The following is a 16,970-nucleotide window of genomic DNA, read 5'->3' on the forward strand; positions in this document are numbered from 1 at the left end:
CACCCCATAGGCTGGAAGGATAGCTAGCCTTACTGGTTCTATGCTAAATTTGCTGGTTATTCTGTTGTTGTCACGGCTCTACACTTACCTGGCCCAAATTCTGACACGATGGGGTAAGCTATTTTATATTTGCACATAGTATTTAGGTGTTTCTTAACGCAACAACAAAGTATTATCCACTTCCGTCTATTAGAAATGCATCGCACCCAGACCAAATATGAGGACGCGTTTATCCTCAAGGTCTTCATCTTCCAGTTTGTCAACTTCTACTCATCTCCTGTTTACATTGCGTTTTTCAAGGGCAGGTGGGTAGCTATGCAGTATAAAGAATGAATATGTATGAAGATTCAATATTCATCTAATATTTAATCTGTTCTACAGGTTTGTTGGATACCCTGGAAAATATAACACACTCCTAGGAATCCGAAATGAGGATGTGAGTGTTTACATTGTTGGAAAGCAACACTTTACACCGTCAGCCATATCTAAATACTCAATTTTGCAATATTTCCCCCACAACAATAAATGTCACAAAATATACAGATTCTCTTAAATCTCTTAATTTTTAAGTTATTAATAACTTAATAACTTGGTTTCGTTCTTGTTTTATGCAGTGTGGTGCCTCTGGATGTCTCATTGAACTAGCTCAAGAGCTGTTAGTCATCATGGTAGGCAAACAGGTCATCAGCAACATCCAGGAATTTGTCTTGCCGTAGGTCTTTATGTTCAATGCCTCTTCTTAAAGCTTGTTTACTCATTGTTATATATAAAGAATTAGGCCCAAGATTTACCCCTCTCTTTCAAACAGTAAATTAAAGGCATGGTGGCACAGGAGGAAGCTGAAGCCAGCTCCAAGTCAGGAGGTGATTGATGAACCAGACAGCGAGCCAGGGCTCAGCCCATGGGAAGCAAACTATCAGCTGCTGGTGTGTGAGGGGCTGTTCGATGAGTATCTGGAAATGGGTGAGTCCTTATGCATCTTGCATATAAGTCCTAATAAATTAGTAAATAATTTATAATGTCCCAGTTTCATGTTTAAAATCCCAAGTTGTATTATGTTTTATTCTAATTGTAGCTTCTTATTTTTGATTACACATATAGTATGCTTTTTTTCTCTAATTTGAAACACAATATATATTACCATCATATCAAAAAAAATATAATTTTTTTGGTTTTTTTATTGTTTGATGTTGTTGTTGTTCTGGTATGATAGGATGATGATTCTGAAACTCTTTATGTTGTCAGTTTTGCAGTTTGGCTTCATCACCATCTTTGTAGCAGCCTGTCCCTTGGCTCCATTGTTTGCATTGATAAATAACTGGGTGGAGGTGCGTCTCGATGCCCAGAAGTTTGTGTGTGAGTACCGCAGGCCCGTTGTGGAAAGAGCACAAGACATTGGCATCTGGCTGACAATCCTAAAGTTCATCTCCTACCTGGCTGTCATCACTAATGTAAGTGTCTTTGTCATTTATAGCGATCATTCGGGAGAATATTCTATATTCTGTATACTCATTACTTTCACAGATTTACCTTTAGCTAAAAATGTTTAAACCACTGGTCAAGAAATAAAAGAGCCGGTGGGATTAGTACTGCCCTTCAGAGGCTACAGAAGACAGTTACTTGTTTCCCAGAAGACAAAATAAGTTAAATTAAGAGCCCCCCACTGGCTCTTAATGCATGTTTTTTCCTTCTGGAGCATTACTGAGCGTTTGAATCTTCTGTAAAAGTTGCATATGAGTCCCTCAGTTGTCCTCAGTGTGAAAAGATGGATCTCAAAATCATACAGTCATTGTTGGAAAGGGTTCATATACACAAAAATGCTGCAAAACCAAATAATTTGTGGGACCTGAAGGATTTTTCTGAAGAACAGCATGCAGTTTAACTTTTCAAGACAAACAAGAGACTCATCAACAACTATCACTAAACAAACAACACAGCTGTGGATCATTCAGCTAACAACACAGTATTAAGAGTCAAGGGGATGTAAACTTTTGAACGATGTCATTTTTATAAGTTCAACTATTATTTTCTCTTGTGGACTATATGTAAGCATCTTTTATGTGAAATATCTTATTCAGGCCATTATTAAATAAACAATAACATGCATTTGATCCCTCTTATTTTGGTCAAATAATTAACATTTTGCAGATTTTGAAAGGGGGATGTACACTTTTGACCTCAACTGTATTAACAATTTAGATGGTGATGATGCAATATAGAAAATAAGGCTGTAGTTTCACAACACTTTGACTTGAAAATGTATTCCACTACAGATTACAGAACACATGCTGTGATCTGTAACATATTTCCTTAGATTACTCAAGGTGAGTTATGTAATCTAAATACTTTGAAATACTTTTATATGTTACTACAAAACTGGTGGATTTTTTGTTAACAAGTATAACAGGGTTTCAGTGGGTCTTAAAAAGGCTTAAAAGACTTAAAAGTCTTAATTCCCCCTTCTACAAATAAAGGCCTTATAAAGGTCTTAAATCAGAGCGGTCTCAATTGCAGAAAGTCTCAATTTCATGAAGTCATGACATTAAATGCACTGCAAAAAATCCAAAAAAACAAATAATAGTAATAATAATAATGCATTATTTATTTGTGTGTTATTTTCCAGTACACATTTCTAAACATCATTAAATCAAGATTCATTTACTTTTGATGCAAATTCAAGTTTTTTTTTTCTGAGAAATCCAACAAAATTAGCTGAGTTTATGCTTAAAATAAAAACAAATATCTTTCACTGGGGTATGAAAACTTATTTTCTCTTTGAATTAAGATGATTTTTTTATTTTTATTTTTTTTATTATTTTTTTTATGATGAGATATTTTTCAGTTGTTTGTTATTGTTTTTTTTCTCCTTTTTTTTTTTTTTGCAGTTTCTCAGAAAACAAGACTTCTTGAGTAAATGTATCTTGATTTGAAGAATCTTTAGACATTTGTACTAGAAAACAAGACAAAAATACTGAGAAAGAAAATTACTTTAAAAGTTAATTTTATATTGTAGTTATTGGGAATATGAGGTATTCAATGCATAAGCTTTTTATTATTATTATTATTATTATTATTATTATTATTATTATTATTATTATTATTAATGATTTAATGAACTAAAAAGCACTGTTGGAAGTTGTATTTTAAAACTCTGAAGTGTTGCTAATGCAACCCACTTTCAGCTCCAATGTGTTCTATTCAATTTATTCCTAAAATTTTGATTTTAAAAAGGTCTTTAAAAAGTCGTTCGTTTCATAAACCCAGCAGAAACCCTGTATACATAGCTGAAGAAAATTAGACAGTGTTGCATCTCAAGGAAGTTTATCTTTTTGTCAAATGTCTTAATGTTTCTAATGACTAGACATTAATTTTACAAAACCATCAGTGTCCTTTTAATAATGGCTCATACTGAGATCAGTACAAAATCACTTATGTGCATCACTGACATAGAATGATGCGCTTCAGTAATCTAATATTGTATGATATACAGTATTATATTAAATGAAAGAAATGACAGTAGAATTCAAAGTAATCCATTCAATAATTAAAACCGAACAATTTTAACTGTACTCCTCAACCCTGCTGTGCATATTTGGCACATTTCCTGGATCAGTCTTACAGTGTGTGTGCTATTGTTCTGCTTGGCCCTGCTATCACTGTTAGTCTGATCAACACTGAATTGTTAGCTCATTTACAGCGCTTGATGTCCACAAATTACAGTCCAAAATCAAGTTAATTAGACAGGCCGCATATCTTGACTGATGCCTTGTTCTTTTGCCAGGCTTTCCTGATTGCCTTCACGTCTGATTTCCTTCCGCGGCTCTTTTATCGCTACACTACAGGCGGCATGAGAGGATACGTCAACTTCACCCTCTCAGTGGCTCCTGCAAACTACACCCAAAGCCACATGACATGCAGGTGAAGATCAATCTGTTTCCTTAATGCGCTACTGTTCCAGTAAGATTGTTTCATATTTTGAAAGAAGTCTCTTTTGCTTACCAAAACTGCATTTATTTAATAAAAATACAGTTACTGTAATATACGTTTAAAACAAATGTTTTCAAGTTGCGTATATGTTAAAATGTAATTTATTGCTATGATCAAAGCATCATTACTCCAGTCTTCAGAAATGAGTATAATATGTTGATTTGCTGCACAAAACTTTTCTGATTATTATCAACGTTGAAAACAATTGTGCTGATTTTTTTGTGGACAACATCATACATTATTTTCAGAATTATTTGATGGATAGAAAGTTTGAAAGAACAGCATTTATTTGAAATAGAATAGAGATTGAAATAGAGATTTTTGTAACAATAGTACGTTTTTTTCCTGTCATCTTTGATCAATTTAATGCCAAACAAAAGTATTAATTTCTTTACAAAAGCGGGAAAAAAAATCTTAGTTAGCCCAAACCTCTGAATCATAATGTATATTTGTTGTAGTATTTTATAAAATGAAATGTGCATACACTCTATAAAACACCATTAAATAGCAGAAGTAGTTCCTAATGCTGAGATATGTGCGGTTAGTAAAGACAAAGAGGCTGATTAAGAGTATGTCATTTTTTTTTTTTTTTCAGATATCGTGGCCTCAAAGATGATAAAGGACAGCCCACACAAGATTACTATCATTTGCTGGCCATTCGACTGAGTTTCGTCATTATATTTGAGGTGCGCATTCTAGTATTATTTTGAACAAATATTTTTTTTGCACATACATTTGTTCTGAAAATGGGCCCATGATGTTAATTTCTACTAAAAACATTTAGTACAGTAATTAAAATGTATTTTATTTAATTATGAAATTACTACTAAAAGTAATATACATGTTATGTACTGTAAATGTTTTTCATTTTTTAGTATAAAGTGGCTTACGATTTGATATAGATGATTATAAAAATGAAGACAGAACACAATTTTAAACATTTATGATGTTATTGTCCCCCCAGCATGTTGTTCTCCTGATTGGGCGAATTATTGACTGGATGGTGCCAGATATTCCCGAGGAGGTGGAAATTAAGGTCAAGCGAGAGCATTACATGGCCAAAGAGGCACTGGCTGAGAATCAGGCAAGTTTTCTAGAGACTATAATAAATGGATGCAATTGTTATAAAAAATATATTAGAATTAATAATAAAAATAACCAATTCTAATCTAATAATTTAAGCATTTTGCACTTTTAAAGCAAGTGTTTTCTCTGTTTATTACATGTTTTCCCTCTTGTCGTTCCTCAGTCTTTGAGTAGAACCGTCCTGGAGGAGATGGAGAGGCAAATCTCTGAGCTGCGACACAGAGGAAGAACACAGAGTGCTATGAACGATATCTCATCTCCTGAACAGGAAGACAAACCTACCGTCTGACACTCTGACATCTGACGCTTTCTATATACTAAGCTGGCGATTCTCTATATGCATAGATGTTTTGTAAACCGAACTCTAAAGGCATTATTAAAGGCATGGTTCCCTGCATCCTAATTTGAATGCTGTCTTAAATTACACAAGCATCAACCACTGTGTCTCACTTTATAATATGTTGAAAACAGTATGTGGAACATACTTGAGTTATATACGTATATAATATTTCAAAAGTGACCAGATAGAAACGTCCCATCCAAATGTCTTCTTCTAGTGCATCGTGTAAGTGAACTGAGATAAAGTCGTTCATATTTCACTGATGAATGTAACAGTAGTTCACTCTGATGGTCAAAGGATCATACGTGATTAAAGAAGGCTGAATTATGACATTATTGATGATGTACAGTTTGGAGAAAAAAGAATGGTTTAACAGGTCAGCTTAAGTTATAATTCAACGGACTGTAGCCCATTGCAAATACCGCTCCATGTATTCTTAAAAGATGTTAATAGAATGACCACAGAAAGACAGATCAGATCAGTCAACTTTCCTGCGTATTGTTTATTTAAACTTTAATAGTTTCCCGCGTTCAGTGTATGAATGATCAACTGTAACAAGACTAGACTAGAGCTCATTTTCTTTCATCTCAAATACTGTATGTACCACTAAAAATTATGCTGAAATATCTACATATGGTAAAGCATATCTACAGCAGTAAACCTGTTTTTCAGTGTTGGATCTGCTGTAAGCAGGACACACCCTGGAAACACCAATAAAATCTGAAAAAATGTGTGCAGCTGTGTTGGCAGCAATGCTGTGTTATCTGGTGAATAACTGCTGGTTTTGTGTGATCATTCAACTAATCCCTGATGAACCCCCCTCCACACACACACACACACACACACACACACACACACACACACACACACACACAAAATGTGTAATGGTTTTACTGGTTATAATGGGACTTGTATTGGTTTTAATGGAAACTGTAATGAACCTTGTTGGTTTCTATTGGTGGCTTGTTAAAACCAATAAATCCTAATGGAATATGTCCCAAAAACACACTACAGAAAACCATTTTGTAATTTTGTAATGGTATTTGTAGTGGAAAACATTCCCGTTTCTGTGATGGTTTCTATTGTGCTATCATTGTCTGGTTTTCAAATCACAGTAAAGGCCAAGCACCACAGAACTTTTAGTAAACTAGGTTTCTAATAATAAACATCATGCTGGCATTTTCTAGAACATATACAGTGTCACTGCATCAGATTTATTAAACAGACACATTCATCTCTGACACGTTTTGAAAAGACATTCATATAAAAGACAAAAATAAGGTGTCTTGTGGCCAAAAGCTTATAGCTCCATGGGGCAATGATCTATGAACAATCATTTCTTTCTTTCTTTCTTTCTTTCTTTCTTTCTTTCTTTCTTTCTTTCTTTCTTTCTTTCTTTCTTTCTTTCTTTCTTTCTTTCTTTCTGCCTTCCAGCCTATGAAACATTTGACTATTAAGCTTTTAAAACTTATTTTTAACTCTTTAATGTGCGTTCTACTATAGCTTGATCTGGCAAAAAACTATCAGTCCACAGTAAAACCGAGTGACTTTTATTTTGAAGTCAGGTATGTCTTTGGCGCTCATGGCTTCACATGCGCGAGTAGGAGGGCGCACAATTTCCCGGGATATTTTGGGGCCTAGAAATAAACAAGTAAGTGTTAATTTGTAATACAGTTTTAATTCGAACAACCAAGGCGTTAACCGCTTTGAATAATGAAAGGTTCACATCAATGTCACCCATACTCTCACTTCCACAAAGTTGCTAGTTCGCTAGCCTCCGGATGTGAGTTAGCATAAGAACTTGTATCAAATAATCAGTTCATCTGGACGCAACCTGAATGTATTTGAATTGAAAAGGCTTAGAAAATACGCAATTTTGGACGTCTTCTGGTATAATTCGCACAGGTTAATAGCATATATAATTTGTGCATGAGAACTGATGTTTAGACCATGTAAACAAAACTCTCAAAATCCTTTTTACTTAATAATTCGTTGTTGTGGATGTTTTAACGTCGTAAACATATCATCTATGGCTTTTTTAGTTTTAGTAATAGCTAGTTAACTATTTGATGTGCAGGATTGCAGACGTGTGATAGTTACTGAGGTATTGATTTGTTGATATGAATAAGCAGTTCGTTTAATTTGAATGAAGGGAGTCTCGTGAAAGCTCTGTGTGTTGTGTGTATTTTCCCCTAAAATCCTGCTGTGCTTTGATCAGGGAAACCCTGAATCTAATGTAGTGCATTTCTAGGCCGTACCCTTGTTGTGGGTAATAACTGTTGTTGTGTTGTCTTTCAGCTGACTGTCATATGCTGCTCTTGAACCCGAGAGAGAGAAACCTCCCACACTGACGTATAGAGACGGGTCCCAGGATGCCGCCTGTGTCTGGTCTGGACTCGAGTCCGGTTGAAGAGAGCTCCGGGGGTCTTAAACGTTCAGACTGCCTTTGTCCGGTCTGTCTGGACATATTCCTGGAGCCGGTCACTTTGCCCTGCATGCACACCTTCTGCAAACCCTGCTTTCTGGAAACCGTGGACAAGTCCAACATATGCTGCCCGCTTTGCCGAAAGCGCGTGTCCACTTGGGCACGACTCAACAGTCGCAACAAGACCTTGGTGAACACGGAGCTGTGGAGACGCGTACAGGATGCTTTTCCCACTCAGTGTGAGCGGAGAATGCAGGGAATCGAGGACGACGATGATGCTGGTACCAAGCATAGCTTGATTGAAGCAATATTTGCCTATTTTAGGTTTTGCATTGATTTTAATTACTTATGCAATCTTTTTTTTTTTTTTTTTTTCAGTAACGATTCCGAGACCTCGTGTGTGTCAGCCGGGAGAGCTGAGGAAAGAGTATGAGGATCAGATCAGTAAGGTGAGAGATTCAGGGCGGTTCAAATGCATTGGATCTTTAGTTGCACCTAACTGAATGTAGACTATTACAGAGTGCAGCACCATGCTTACACTGGCCGTATTCTTGTAACACAATAGTTTTTGTTTGTGTGTCCGGTCCTGCATAATGCTGCATGCATTACAAACTGTGCTGCAGTGGACGTTTTGAAAGATCTGAAATAAGTTTTAAATCGTAAATCATTTTTGAGTCTTTGGTTAATTTTGATCTTTTCCACACATTTAATATTTATAGATACATAGGCAGGTAATTGCAGTTAAACACTTTTATTAATTAATTTACTATTATTATTATACGTTTTTTTTTGTTTTATTATATATCCTAAATAAACATTTCAATTATAGAAACTTTATTTCAGTACTCGGTCTTTTGAGATTAGAAAGAAAATTTGAGTTGCAGAATAAAAAATTGCAGAATTGTTTTATAGTAATCATACCATTTAAAGGTTTAGTGTCTGTAAGATTTTTTTTTTATGCTTTTGAAAGAAGTCTCTTATGCAAGGATGCATTTATTTGATTTAAAAATACTGTGAAACAGTAATATTGTGAAATATTATTACAGTTTTAAATACTTTCAGTTTTTAGTTTGAATAATTTTAAAATGCAATTGATTGTTGTGATCGAAGCTGAATTTTCCGCATCTTTGCTCCAGTGTCACATGATCCTTCAGAAATCATTCTCATATGCTGATTTGCTGCTTCAAGAAATATTTCAGATTATTATCAATGTAAAAAAACAAAACAAAACAAAACAAAACAAAACAAAAAGAGCAGCAGTTGTGCTGCTTCATATTTTTGTGGAAACTGTGATACTTTTTATTTTTCAGGATTCTTTAATGAACAGAAAATTCCAAAGAACAGCATTTATTTAAAATAGAAATCTTTTGCAAGATTGTAATACATGTCTTCACTCTGACTTTTGATCAATTTAATGTATATTCTTCTAAATAAAGTAGCCTGTTAATTTCTGGTCTGAAACTAAAACTGACACCAAACCTTTGAACAGACTTCAAAAATCGAATTACTCCTTTAGATTTTTTTTTTTTTTTAATTGTATGCACATTGTCACTCAGAGCAAATAAAATCCTAACTTGCGATTCATGTTGTGTTGTTGTAAGGGGTCATGATCTCATTTCCTGTTTTGAACAGCTGGTGGAGGAGAAGCGAGCTCTAGAGGAAGCGGAGAGGAGGGCCAGTGAGGAGTACATCCAGCGGCTCCTGGCTGAGGAGGAGGAGCGTATGGCGGAGGAGAGGAGGAGACAGGAGGAGCAGCAGCTGGAGAATGATGAGAAACTGGCCAGACTGCTGAGCCAAGAGCTGGTGAGCTCACACTTCATCATCATTATCTGTCATAACATGTCAAAACACCAATAAAATCTGGCAACAGATATTGGGACTGTCTGAACACAAGTAAATAATCATTTCTCATTCCATGATCTCAGTGTTTACAAACACTGACTGTATTTGACAAGCTCAACCTTCAAACTAAATAGTTTGCTGTGTTTTATGCTAATGAGATGATCAGTAAGTTATTGTGACTTTATCTAACAATTCTGACTTTTTTTCTCACAACTGCATGATATAAACTCACAATTGTGAGTTATAAAGTCAGAATTGCGAGATAAAAAAATCTTATTTTTTTGTTTCTCAGAATTGTTAGATATAATTGTGGGGGGTGTAAGGACTGATATGTTCTTAGAATTGCGAGTTTATATCTTGCAGTTCTGACTTTATTTCTCAGAATTGCAACTTCATGTCTCGCAATTGCGAGTTTATATCATGCTGACTTTATAACTCACAATTTTGAGAAAAAAGAATTGTGAGTTTATATCACACAGTTCTGAGAAATAAAGTCAGAATTGTGAGATATAAACTCAAATTTGTTTTTTCTTTGACTGGAGTGGCTTTGACTGATATGTTCTCAGAATTATGACTTTTTAGCTCGCAATTGAGAGTTTATATCACATAATTCTGAGAAAAAAAAGTCAGAATTGTGGGAGAAAAAGTTGCAATTACCTTTTTTATTTGTTATTCAGTGGCGGAAAAGTCTTAATTTGCTGTTTTGTGTTTGTGCAGAATTCAGGACCAGTCTCTGAAACATCATGGACCGCCAAACCTGCTGATAAAACACCAGCGAAGAAGACAAAACCAAACATGGGCGACATTGAGAAGTGAGTAGCTGCTGTCGAGCCCCAGTATATACGTGACTCGTCTTCCTTTCGTACCTAGCTGTTGTTGAATGTACTGAAATAGTTTTTTTTAATGCGCTTCATTCTCTTATATGTCAGGTTTTTGCGTCCAGCGCCTCATAAACAGCCAAGCAGTTCTGACAGCAGCCCAGACTCCTCTCTGACGGCTAATAAGGTGATCTCTTTATGCTTTCGTGGTTCTTACAAGGTGCTTAAAGGGCTTGAAGTACTTGAATTTGACTTTTTGAAAAACCCTTGAAAAGAGCCATATTTGTGAACAGGTACTTGAAAAGTACTTGAATGTTTAAAAGGCAGTATATATAAAATTAGTGTTAATTTATTATTATTTTTTCGATAAAAACAGTCTTGTTTTCTCGCAAAATTATCGATGCAGCGCGTCTGATATAAATACAAAGCCGTTTCTCCTAGCTTTTAGCAGCACACAAGATCTTGCGATATTCTTGAGTTGAAAAGTGGTCTCGCAATATCAGTAAAAAGTTGATTTTGCGGTAAAAACCATTGATAGTGCTTGCATTATAATGTTTGGTCTTTTATTGCATGTGCTGTTTGTTTGGGTTTCATTTAGGCGCTTTGTGTCGCATCCGTTAAATGCATGCAGCTCAGTCCACTAACTCTTCTTCTGCATATGCTGTGAGTTTGTGTTGCTTAAAGGCACAATATGTAATTTTTCGCTGCTGGAGGGTGCATATTCAAAACAAAGAAAAAAAGGTGTAGTTTGATGACGCTGTGACTGAGTGTGGAATCATTGGAGTTGTCGTCTTCATCCCCACAGTCGATGCAATCCGTGGGACTCGGGGAGAAATCATGTTCATGGATGAGCTAATGATTTATTAATGTAGTAGAATAAAACAGGGTGAGGCTGAAAGCCGTCGAAGCTAAAGAGGCCGCTGAACAAGTGTGACAAACGGTTCCAAAGCAGCAGAGCTTTTATTATGCCACAGTCGACCGCTTCCGCTCCTTCCCGTTGTGTGTATGTGTGGAAAAAAAAGCAGTGTTTCGTTTTATCTTACTAGATACAGTTCTGTTATAATGCTACTCTGTGCAGTCTTCACCAGTCCATTAAAATGCACAACATATTAAAGCGTCTTTGGTGTTTCCATGTTTTCTACAAAACAAAACTGGTAATCGAGGGGTTATGACGTCATTGGCAGGCGACACAATGACACTACTGACCATGTCACTAGTTAAAATTGCTTATTTCTCTGGATTCTTCAAAACATTTGGGATAATGTAAGTACACAAGTCAGCAAAATATAACACTGATCTAGTGGTTTTTGGATAATTTATTAAAAAAAATGTTACATGTTGTGCCTTTAACGTTCATTTGGGAAAACATTGTGTCTTATCTCAAGTAAATCATCTATAAAACTATGCAAACACAGGAGAATACATTAACATATTTCTGTTAAGCCTATGTGATTTGTTGTAGTGATGTCCGGTTTGCAAATGAATTTTTCTTTTTAGTGAACTGGTCAAACCGTATTCACCAAATCAGACTGAATCGTACAAAATCGTGCATCTCGAGTCGGCACTGATCCACAATTTTCTAAAGTTTCTCATTTTCAGACAAGCCTTAAAATCCTTACGATTTGAAATAAACCGATCAAAGAATTTGTTACTTCTGTAACTTTAACAGCACTGAAACATGCTGTGCAGACTGAGAGAACCGATGAGCACGAGCAGCTGATATACTGAGCATGCGTGTAGTACTGAACGAACGGTACTGCTACAGCGGTTCTCCAGTCAACAGTTCTCGAATCACCAGTACATTGAACTGAGAACGGTTTCTTTCGGACACGTTTAACATACTGAGAACCGATGAGCTAGAGATACTGAGCATGCGTGAAGCTAAAACTGATGCTGTGTTTATATTATGAGCCCGAGTGAACCTTGAATGAGGGGGCAAATTTGAGGGAATTAAGTGTATTTAACAGATAAAACTTACTGGAAAGTGCAAATGCAACTATATTAAACAACATTTTAACATGATGAACATGTTAACTGTTAACTGTTCAGTCAAAACATGTAAATCAGTATTACTATTTACTATTGTGTGTGCACGTTATATTTTAAGCTTTATCAGCTGGATTTCTGTAAGGTTATCTTAAGTTATGATTACAAATTACTTTATTAGAATGTGTTTGAATGTATTTTCATTTGCCGGGATGATAGAATTGATGTCATAATGTGATGACGTAAAAGAACCGGTGAACTGTTTTTTTTTAACAGTTTTACAAAAATAAATTACATGTCTATTTTAAATTGTAATAAATATTTCACAATATTATTGTTTTTACTGTACAAAACCAAAAATGAAAATTAGCCCCTAAATTACTCACCCTCAAGTCATCTTAGGTGTATATGATTTTCTTCTTTTAGATGAATCCAGTCGGAGTTGTATTAAAAATTGTCTTTGATCTTTCAAGCGGTTTCATGGCACTCAGCGGGTGTGGCAGTGCATCAGTCCAAAAGAAGTTAAATAAAAAGCGCCCATCCATAAAAATAAAAAATAAAGTTTCTCACATGGCTCCTGGGGATGAACAAAGGCCTCCTGTAGTGTATTGATGCGTTTTTGTAAGAAAAATATCCATATTCAAAACGTAATAATCACTTTAATGTAGCTTGGGCTCACTGCGAGGCTGATTCTCGTGAAAACCAACATTTGTTAACAGGAGCAAAGGAAGCAAAGTTTCCTTACTTTAGCAAAGGAAAACCAGTCTACTCTTGACTTATATCGAAAACTTCTGACATTCTTCTTTACAAATCCTCATTTTGTACTTCTAATTCGTTGTTTTGTTTTGATCTCTCCGCTGTGTTTCTGCATGCGTCACTTCTGAGCAGCGCATGCGCAAAGCTGGCCTCATACGTAATTCCCCCGGAACAACAGGGAGCGCAAGCTAGATTCAAGTGATTTTTACGTTTGGAATATGGTTATTTTTCTTACAAAAATATATAAATCGATAAGTCGATATAAAGTCTGTTTTTCTCTTAGGTCTATTTTATTATTAAAGATATCAGATTACTCGGTTGTCAAAAATAATCAGTAGATTTAGATTAGTTATGGCTCTAGATTATTTAAATGTTTTAAAATACAACCACATTGCTTTGATTTTGTGATTAAAAGACAAATATTTGTCATTGAAAATTTCTTTAAAATAGTATTAAAATGTTATCTCATTCTAGTGAACCAAGTATCTGGATTTTGTCTCATCTTGTGAGCTAATTGTACTGTCACACCCTTAGTGTCTACGAGCATGATATAGCTCATAATTTTCCAAGTGTATGATGAAGCTTTTACTCTTCAGGTCAATCATATATTAATTTAAAAAATCCCTTTGAATAAGGAAAGCGATAACCTTGCCATAATACCTTTTCAAGTTGCCACAGCCATGTGCTGCATTTTATTTGTACCATTTTGTTTTATTAATGTATTTATTAGAATTTGAAAGATAATATAGATAGTGATCTCTGATTTTAGTCCTTGAAAACCAAAAAAAAGTAGTGCTTAAAGTCCTTAATAGTACTGTAATTTCATTTTGCAGTTTCTGTGTGAACCGGGTGCTTTGATTCTCATTTTAAATTAAAATTAAATTAAATTAAATTTATGCATTAAGCAGACGCTTTTATCCAAAGTGACTTACAGTGCATTCAAGGCTATCAATTTTTACCTATCATGTGTTCCCGGGGAATCAAACCCCCAACCTTGCGCTTGTTAACGCAATGCTCTACCACTTGAGCTATGGGAGCACGTAAGGAGCATTTTATAAATGAAATGATTACAAATGAATTCAACTAAAATAATATGATAATAAAAATAAAACAAATGAAAAGAATGGAAGAATCAATCAGTTCTAAAAGAAAAAAATACTTAAATCCACAACTAAATGTCTTTTAGACCATACATGCTACATGAGGAACAGTAGCTTTGTTTTATTTTAATATACGTATTTCTTGTTTGTTTGTAAATAAATATCTAATTTAAACTGAGTGTTTTTTTTTTTTTTTTTTTGTAAGGAAGACATTGATTTTATATTGTTCTTATTGTTCTGAACAGATTGTTGTTCCTTTTTTTTTCTTTGAATTACATCTCTTGTTTACCAAGGCAGCATTCATTTGAATCAAAAATAAAGTAAAAACAACAATATTGTGAAATATTTATTACAATTTTAAAACAGCCATTTCCTCAAGTCATTTATTTTTGTAAAGCTGTGATCATTTCCTTTAAATATTTCTTTGATGAATAGAAAGTTCAAAAGAACAGCGTTTATTTGAAACAAATAATTTATAACATTATCTTTGTCACTTTTTATCAACTCGATGCATCCTTGCCAAATAAAAATTTACTAAAAAAAAAAAAAAAATGGTCACACACTTTTGAATGAATAGTGTATGTGCAAAGTTCATGCATGTTCAATTGAAGATAAAATACTTTCTGGACAATTTCCAGTTTCAAAACAAGTCTTCCTGTTTTTCAGGAGAACATTCTGAGCCCTCCAAAAGCCCTCTCAGCACGATCTGTGGAGGACACAAGCAAACAGAGCACACCTGTGCTGGACTACAGCGGGAAACCCTCCACCTCCAGCTCCAGCTGCTCACAACATACTTTTGTATTTAACAGTCCGAACAGCAGTTCACTGAAAAGGAAGAATTCAGAGGTGGAGTTTCAGACTCTGCTCACTAAGAGGCCCTGTGAGTCTCCTTCAGCTGACAGCTCGTTCCTGTCTGAAGTAGTGCTGTACGAGGAGGCCTTACGGAGCCGCTGGCAGCAGGAGGAGGAGGACCGCAGACTGGCCATGCGACTCCAGAAGGAGCTGGACCGTGAAAACTCTTTGGACCGCAGGAAGGGTTCAGCTGACGGCTATCCGCTCCGGCAAAAACCCACTCAGCCTTCCACAAGCACAAACCCAGACGAGGAAAACACGAGAAAGAGCATCAGTGCACGGGCGACTGCGAGGAACAGTGAGAAAACTGAAAAGAGACTGTCTGGAACAGTTGGAACGACCCCTGGGAAGAGCCCTGCGTCTTCTCCTTCTACAACCGTCCCGCCTGCTTTGAAGAAGGGGGCGAAGCAGACCACCCTTACTGAGATGTTCCCCAACCTGAGCAGCTGAATGTTGCTCTGCTGCTTTTATCTGGTTTCTTATTCAGCCTTCAGACTTGAAGCTCTTGTTATGTGCTGCGCTGCTACTAAAGGATGTCCTGCAGCCGATTTCCGTTGTCTTTTTTCGGTTTCTGCTCATGTATTGCTAACACTCCTTCAGTGCCTTTCCAGGGAGGGTCATACTGTAAAGTCGTGATGAAAAAGTTTAGTTTTCTAGAGCGTTTTTATAGTTATGACTAGTTTAGAGTTTGAAATGGTGTTAATGCTGCAGAAAAAAAAATCGGTTTGTAAGCGTTTGCAGGCATTTCACTTTGGTTAAATAAAAGGAAAGTTCAGTTTACCAAAAAAATTAAAATTCATATGTGTTGTGTGGTTATTTGACAAGTGAATAAAAAGCAACATTCTCCTAATAGCTCTTTCATAGATGTTGGCATAAAAGATAAATGCTTACATAATGTTTATTATTATTATTATTTAATAAAAGATCTTAAAAACAAAAAAAACTTTATTAACACTGTAAGTAAACCCTATAACACTATAAATAAAGGAACATATTAACCCTGAAAATGGCAAGACCAAAAAGAGACATCAGAAAATGTATTTGCTATTTTCCATCCTATTGGGACACAAATAAAACATCTTGATATTTTTTTTCAAAACATGACTTTTAGTATTGATTTTAATGTTTGTATCCCACAGGATACGTTGCCAGTTTGGGCAAGACCTAAGCTTGGTCTCTTTTTAAAGAAGTCACAGCAGATTATTGCTGAATTGAAAGCATTTAAAAAAAGAAAAAAGTATAAAATAGTTACAGAAGTTTGCAGTAAAGATAATGCAGTATATATACATGTGTGTGTGTATATATATATATATATATATATTTAAATATAATATACTATGTTGCACTTCAAATTGCTATAAAATCCAAGCCATATGTCTAACCAAGTTATCTTCCAAATTTGAAGTTGATCACCAAAATTGTGGTTCCTGTGAGATTTTGTTTGGGCACTATACCAGAAATAACCACTGGGTGACACTCAAACTCTTGAATTCTTTTGATGCAGTTTTCTGTCACATCAATAATTTTCTGTCACAATATCACTAATATTATAAAACAGTCACCAAATATGGAACTTTGACTGTCAGACCTTTCCAACAATATCTGTTTTGTCAATATTACAAAAAGATTAGATTTTATAAAACGCAAGCCACAAAATCACAGAGTATACAGTGCCACTGTATTGTGAACCTCTTGGAGAATCTGTGAAAATGTGAATAATTTTAACAAAATAAGAGAGATCATACAAAATGCATGTTATTTTTTATTTAGTATTGTCC

At 35.2% G+C, this 16,970-nt stretch overlaps 2 protein-coding genes across 5 annotated transcripts in view; both read left to right on the forward strand.

Moving 5' to 3' along the window:
- LOC109081359 (anoctamin-7-like) overlaps positions 1-6,146 on the forward strand; it is a 31,510-nt gene extending 25,364 nt beyond the window's left edge. Inside the window, exons 15-24 of the mRNA XM_042738907.1 lie at positions 11-113; positions 194-305; positions 382-436; positions 615-712; positions 809-963; positions 1,246-1,451; positions 3,782-3,918; positions 4,583-4,673; positions 4,952-5,071; positions 5,237-6,146. Coding sequence (XP_042594841.1) covers positions 11-113; positions 194-305; positions 382-436; positions 615-712; positions 809-963; positions 1,246-1,451; positions 3,782-3,918; positions 4,583-4,673; positions 4,952-5,071; positions 5,237-5,362 — 1,203 coding nt within the window. The 3' untranslated portion in view covers positions 5,363-6,146. The remainder of the gene's footprint in view (positions 1-10; positions 114-193; positions 306-381; positions 437-614; positions 713-808; positions 964-1,245; positions 1,452-3,781; positions 3,919-4,582; positions 4,674-4,951; positions 5,072-5,236) is intronic.
- A 783-nt stretch (positions 6,147-6,929) lies between these two features.
- Positions 6,930-15,990, forward strand: LOC109081361 (E3 ubiquitin-protein ligase rnf168-like). Of its 4 annotated transcripts, none has more exons than XM_042738909.1 (7): positions 6,930-7,064; positions 7,712-8,119; positions 8,217-8,287; positions 9,471-9,641; positions 10,398-10,492; positions 10,610-10,685; positions 15,007-15,990. In XM_042738909.1, the coding sequence occupies exons 2-7, from the start codon at positions 7,786-7,788 to the stop codon at positions 15,640-15,642; spliced, it is 1,383 nt and encodes a 460-aa protein (XP_042594843.1). In that variant the 5' UTR covers positions 6,930-7,064; positions 7,712-7,785; the 3' UTR covers positions 15,643-15,990. The 4 variants fall into 4 exon arrangements, with proteins under 4 accessions (XP_042594843.1, XP_042594845.1, XP_042594844.1 ...); XM_042738911.1 differs by having other exon boundaries at positions 6,957-7,064; positions 7,715-8,119; XM_042738910.1 differs by lacking the exon at positions 6,930-7,064 and adding an exon at positions 7,188-7,318.
- Positions 15,991-16,970: the final 980 nt, after the last annotated feature.

The sequence above is a fragment of the Cyprinus carpio genome, chromosome B15 (assembly GCF_018340385.1).
Source record: "Cyprinus carpio isolate SPL01 chromosome B15, ASM1834038v1, whole genome shotgun sequence".
NCBI classification, from domain to species: domain Eukaryota; kingdom Metazoa; phylum Chordata; class Actinopteri; order Cypriniformes; family Cyprinidae; genus Cyprinus; species Cyprinus carpio.

What these genes read in the sequence shown, in the direction of transcription:
- LOC109081361 (XM_042738909.1), top strand. Translation starts at nt 7,786, where the DNA reads ATGCCGCCTGTGTCTGGTCTGGACTCGAGTCCGGTTGAAGAGAGCTCC. An exon ending in CGAGGACGACGATGATGCTG is followed by an intron (nt 8,120 to 8,216) that starts GTACCAAGCATA and finishes TTTTTTTTTCAG; the next exon opens with TAACGATTCCGAGACCTCGT. An exon ending in AACATGGGCGACATTGAGAA is followed by an intron (nt 10,493 to 10,609) that starts GTGAGTAGCTGC and finishes CTTATATGTCAG; the next exon opens with GTTTTTGCGTCCAGCGCCTC.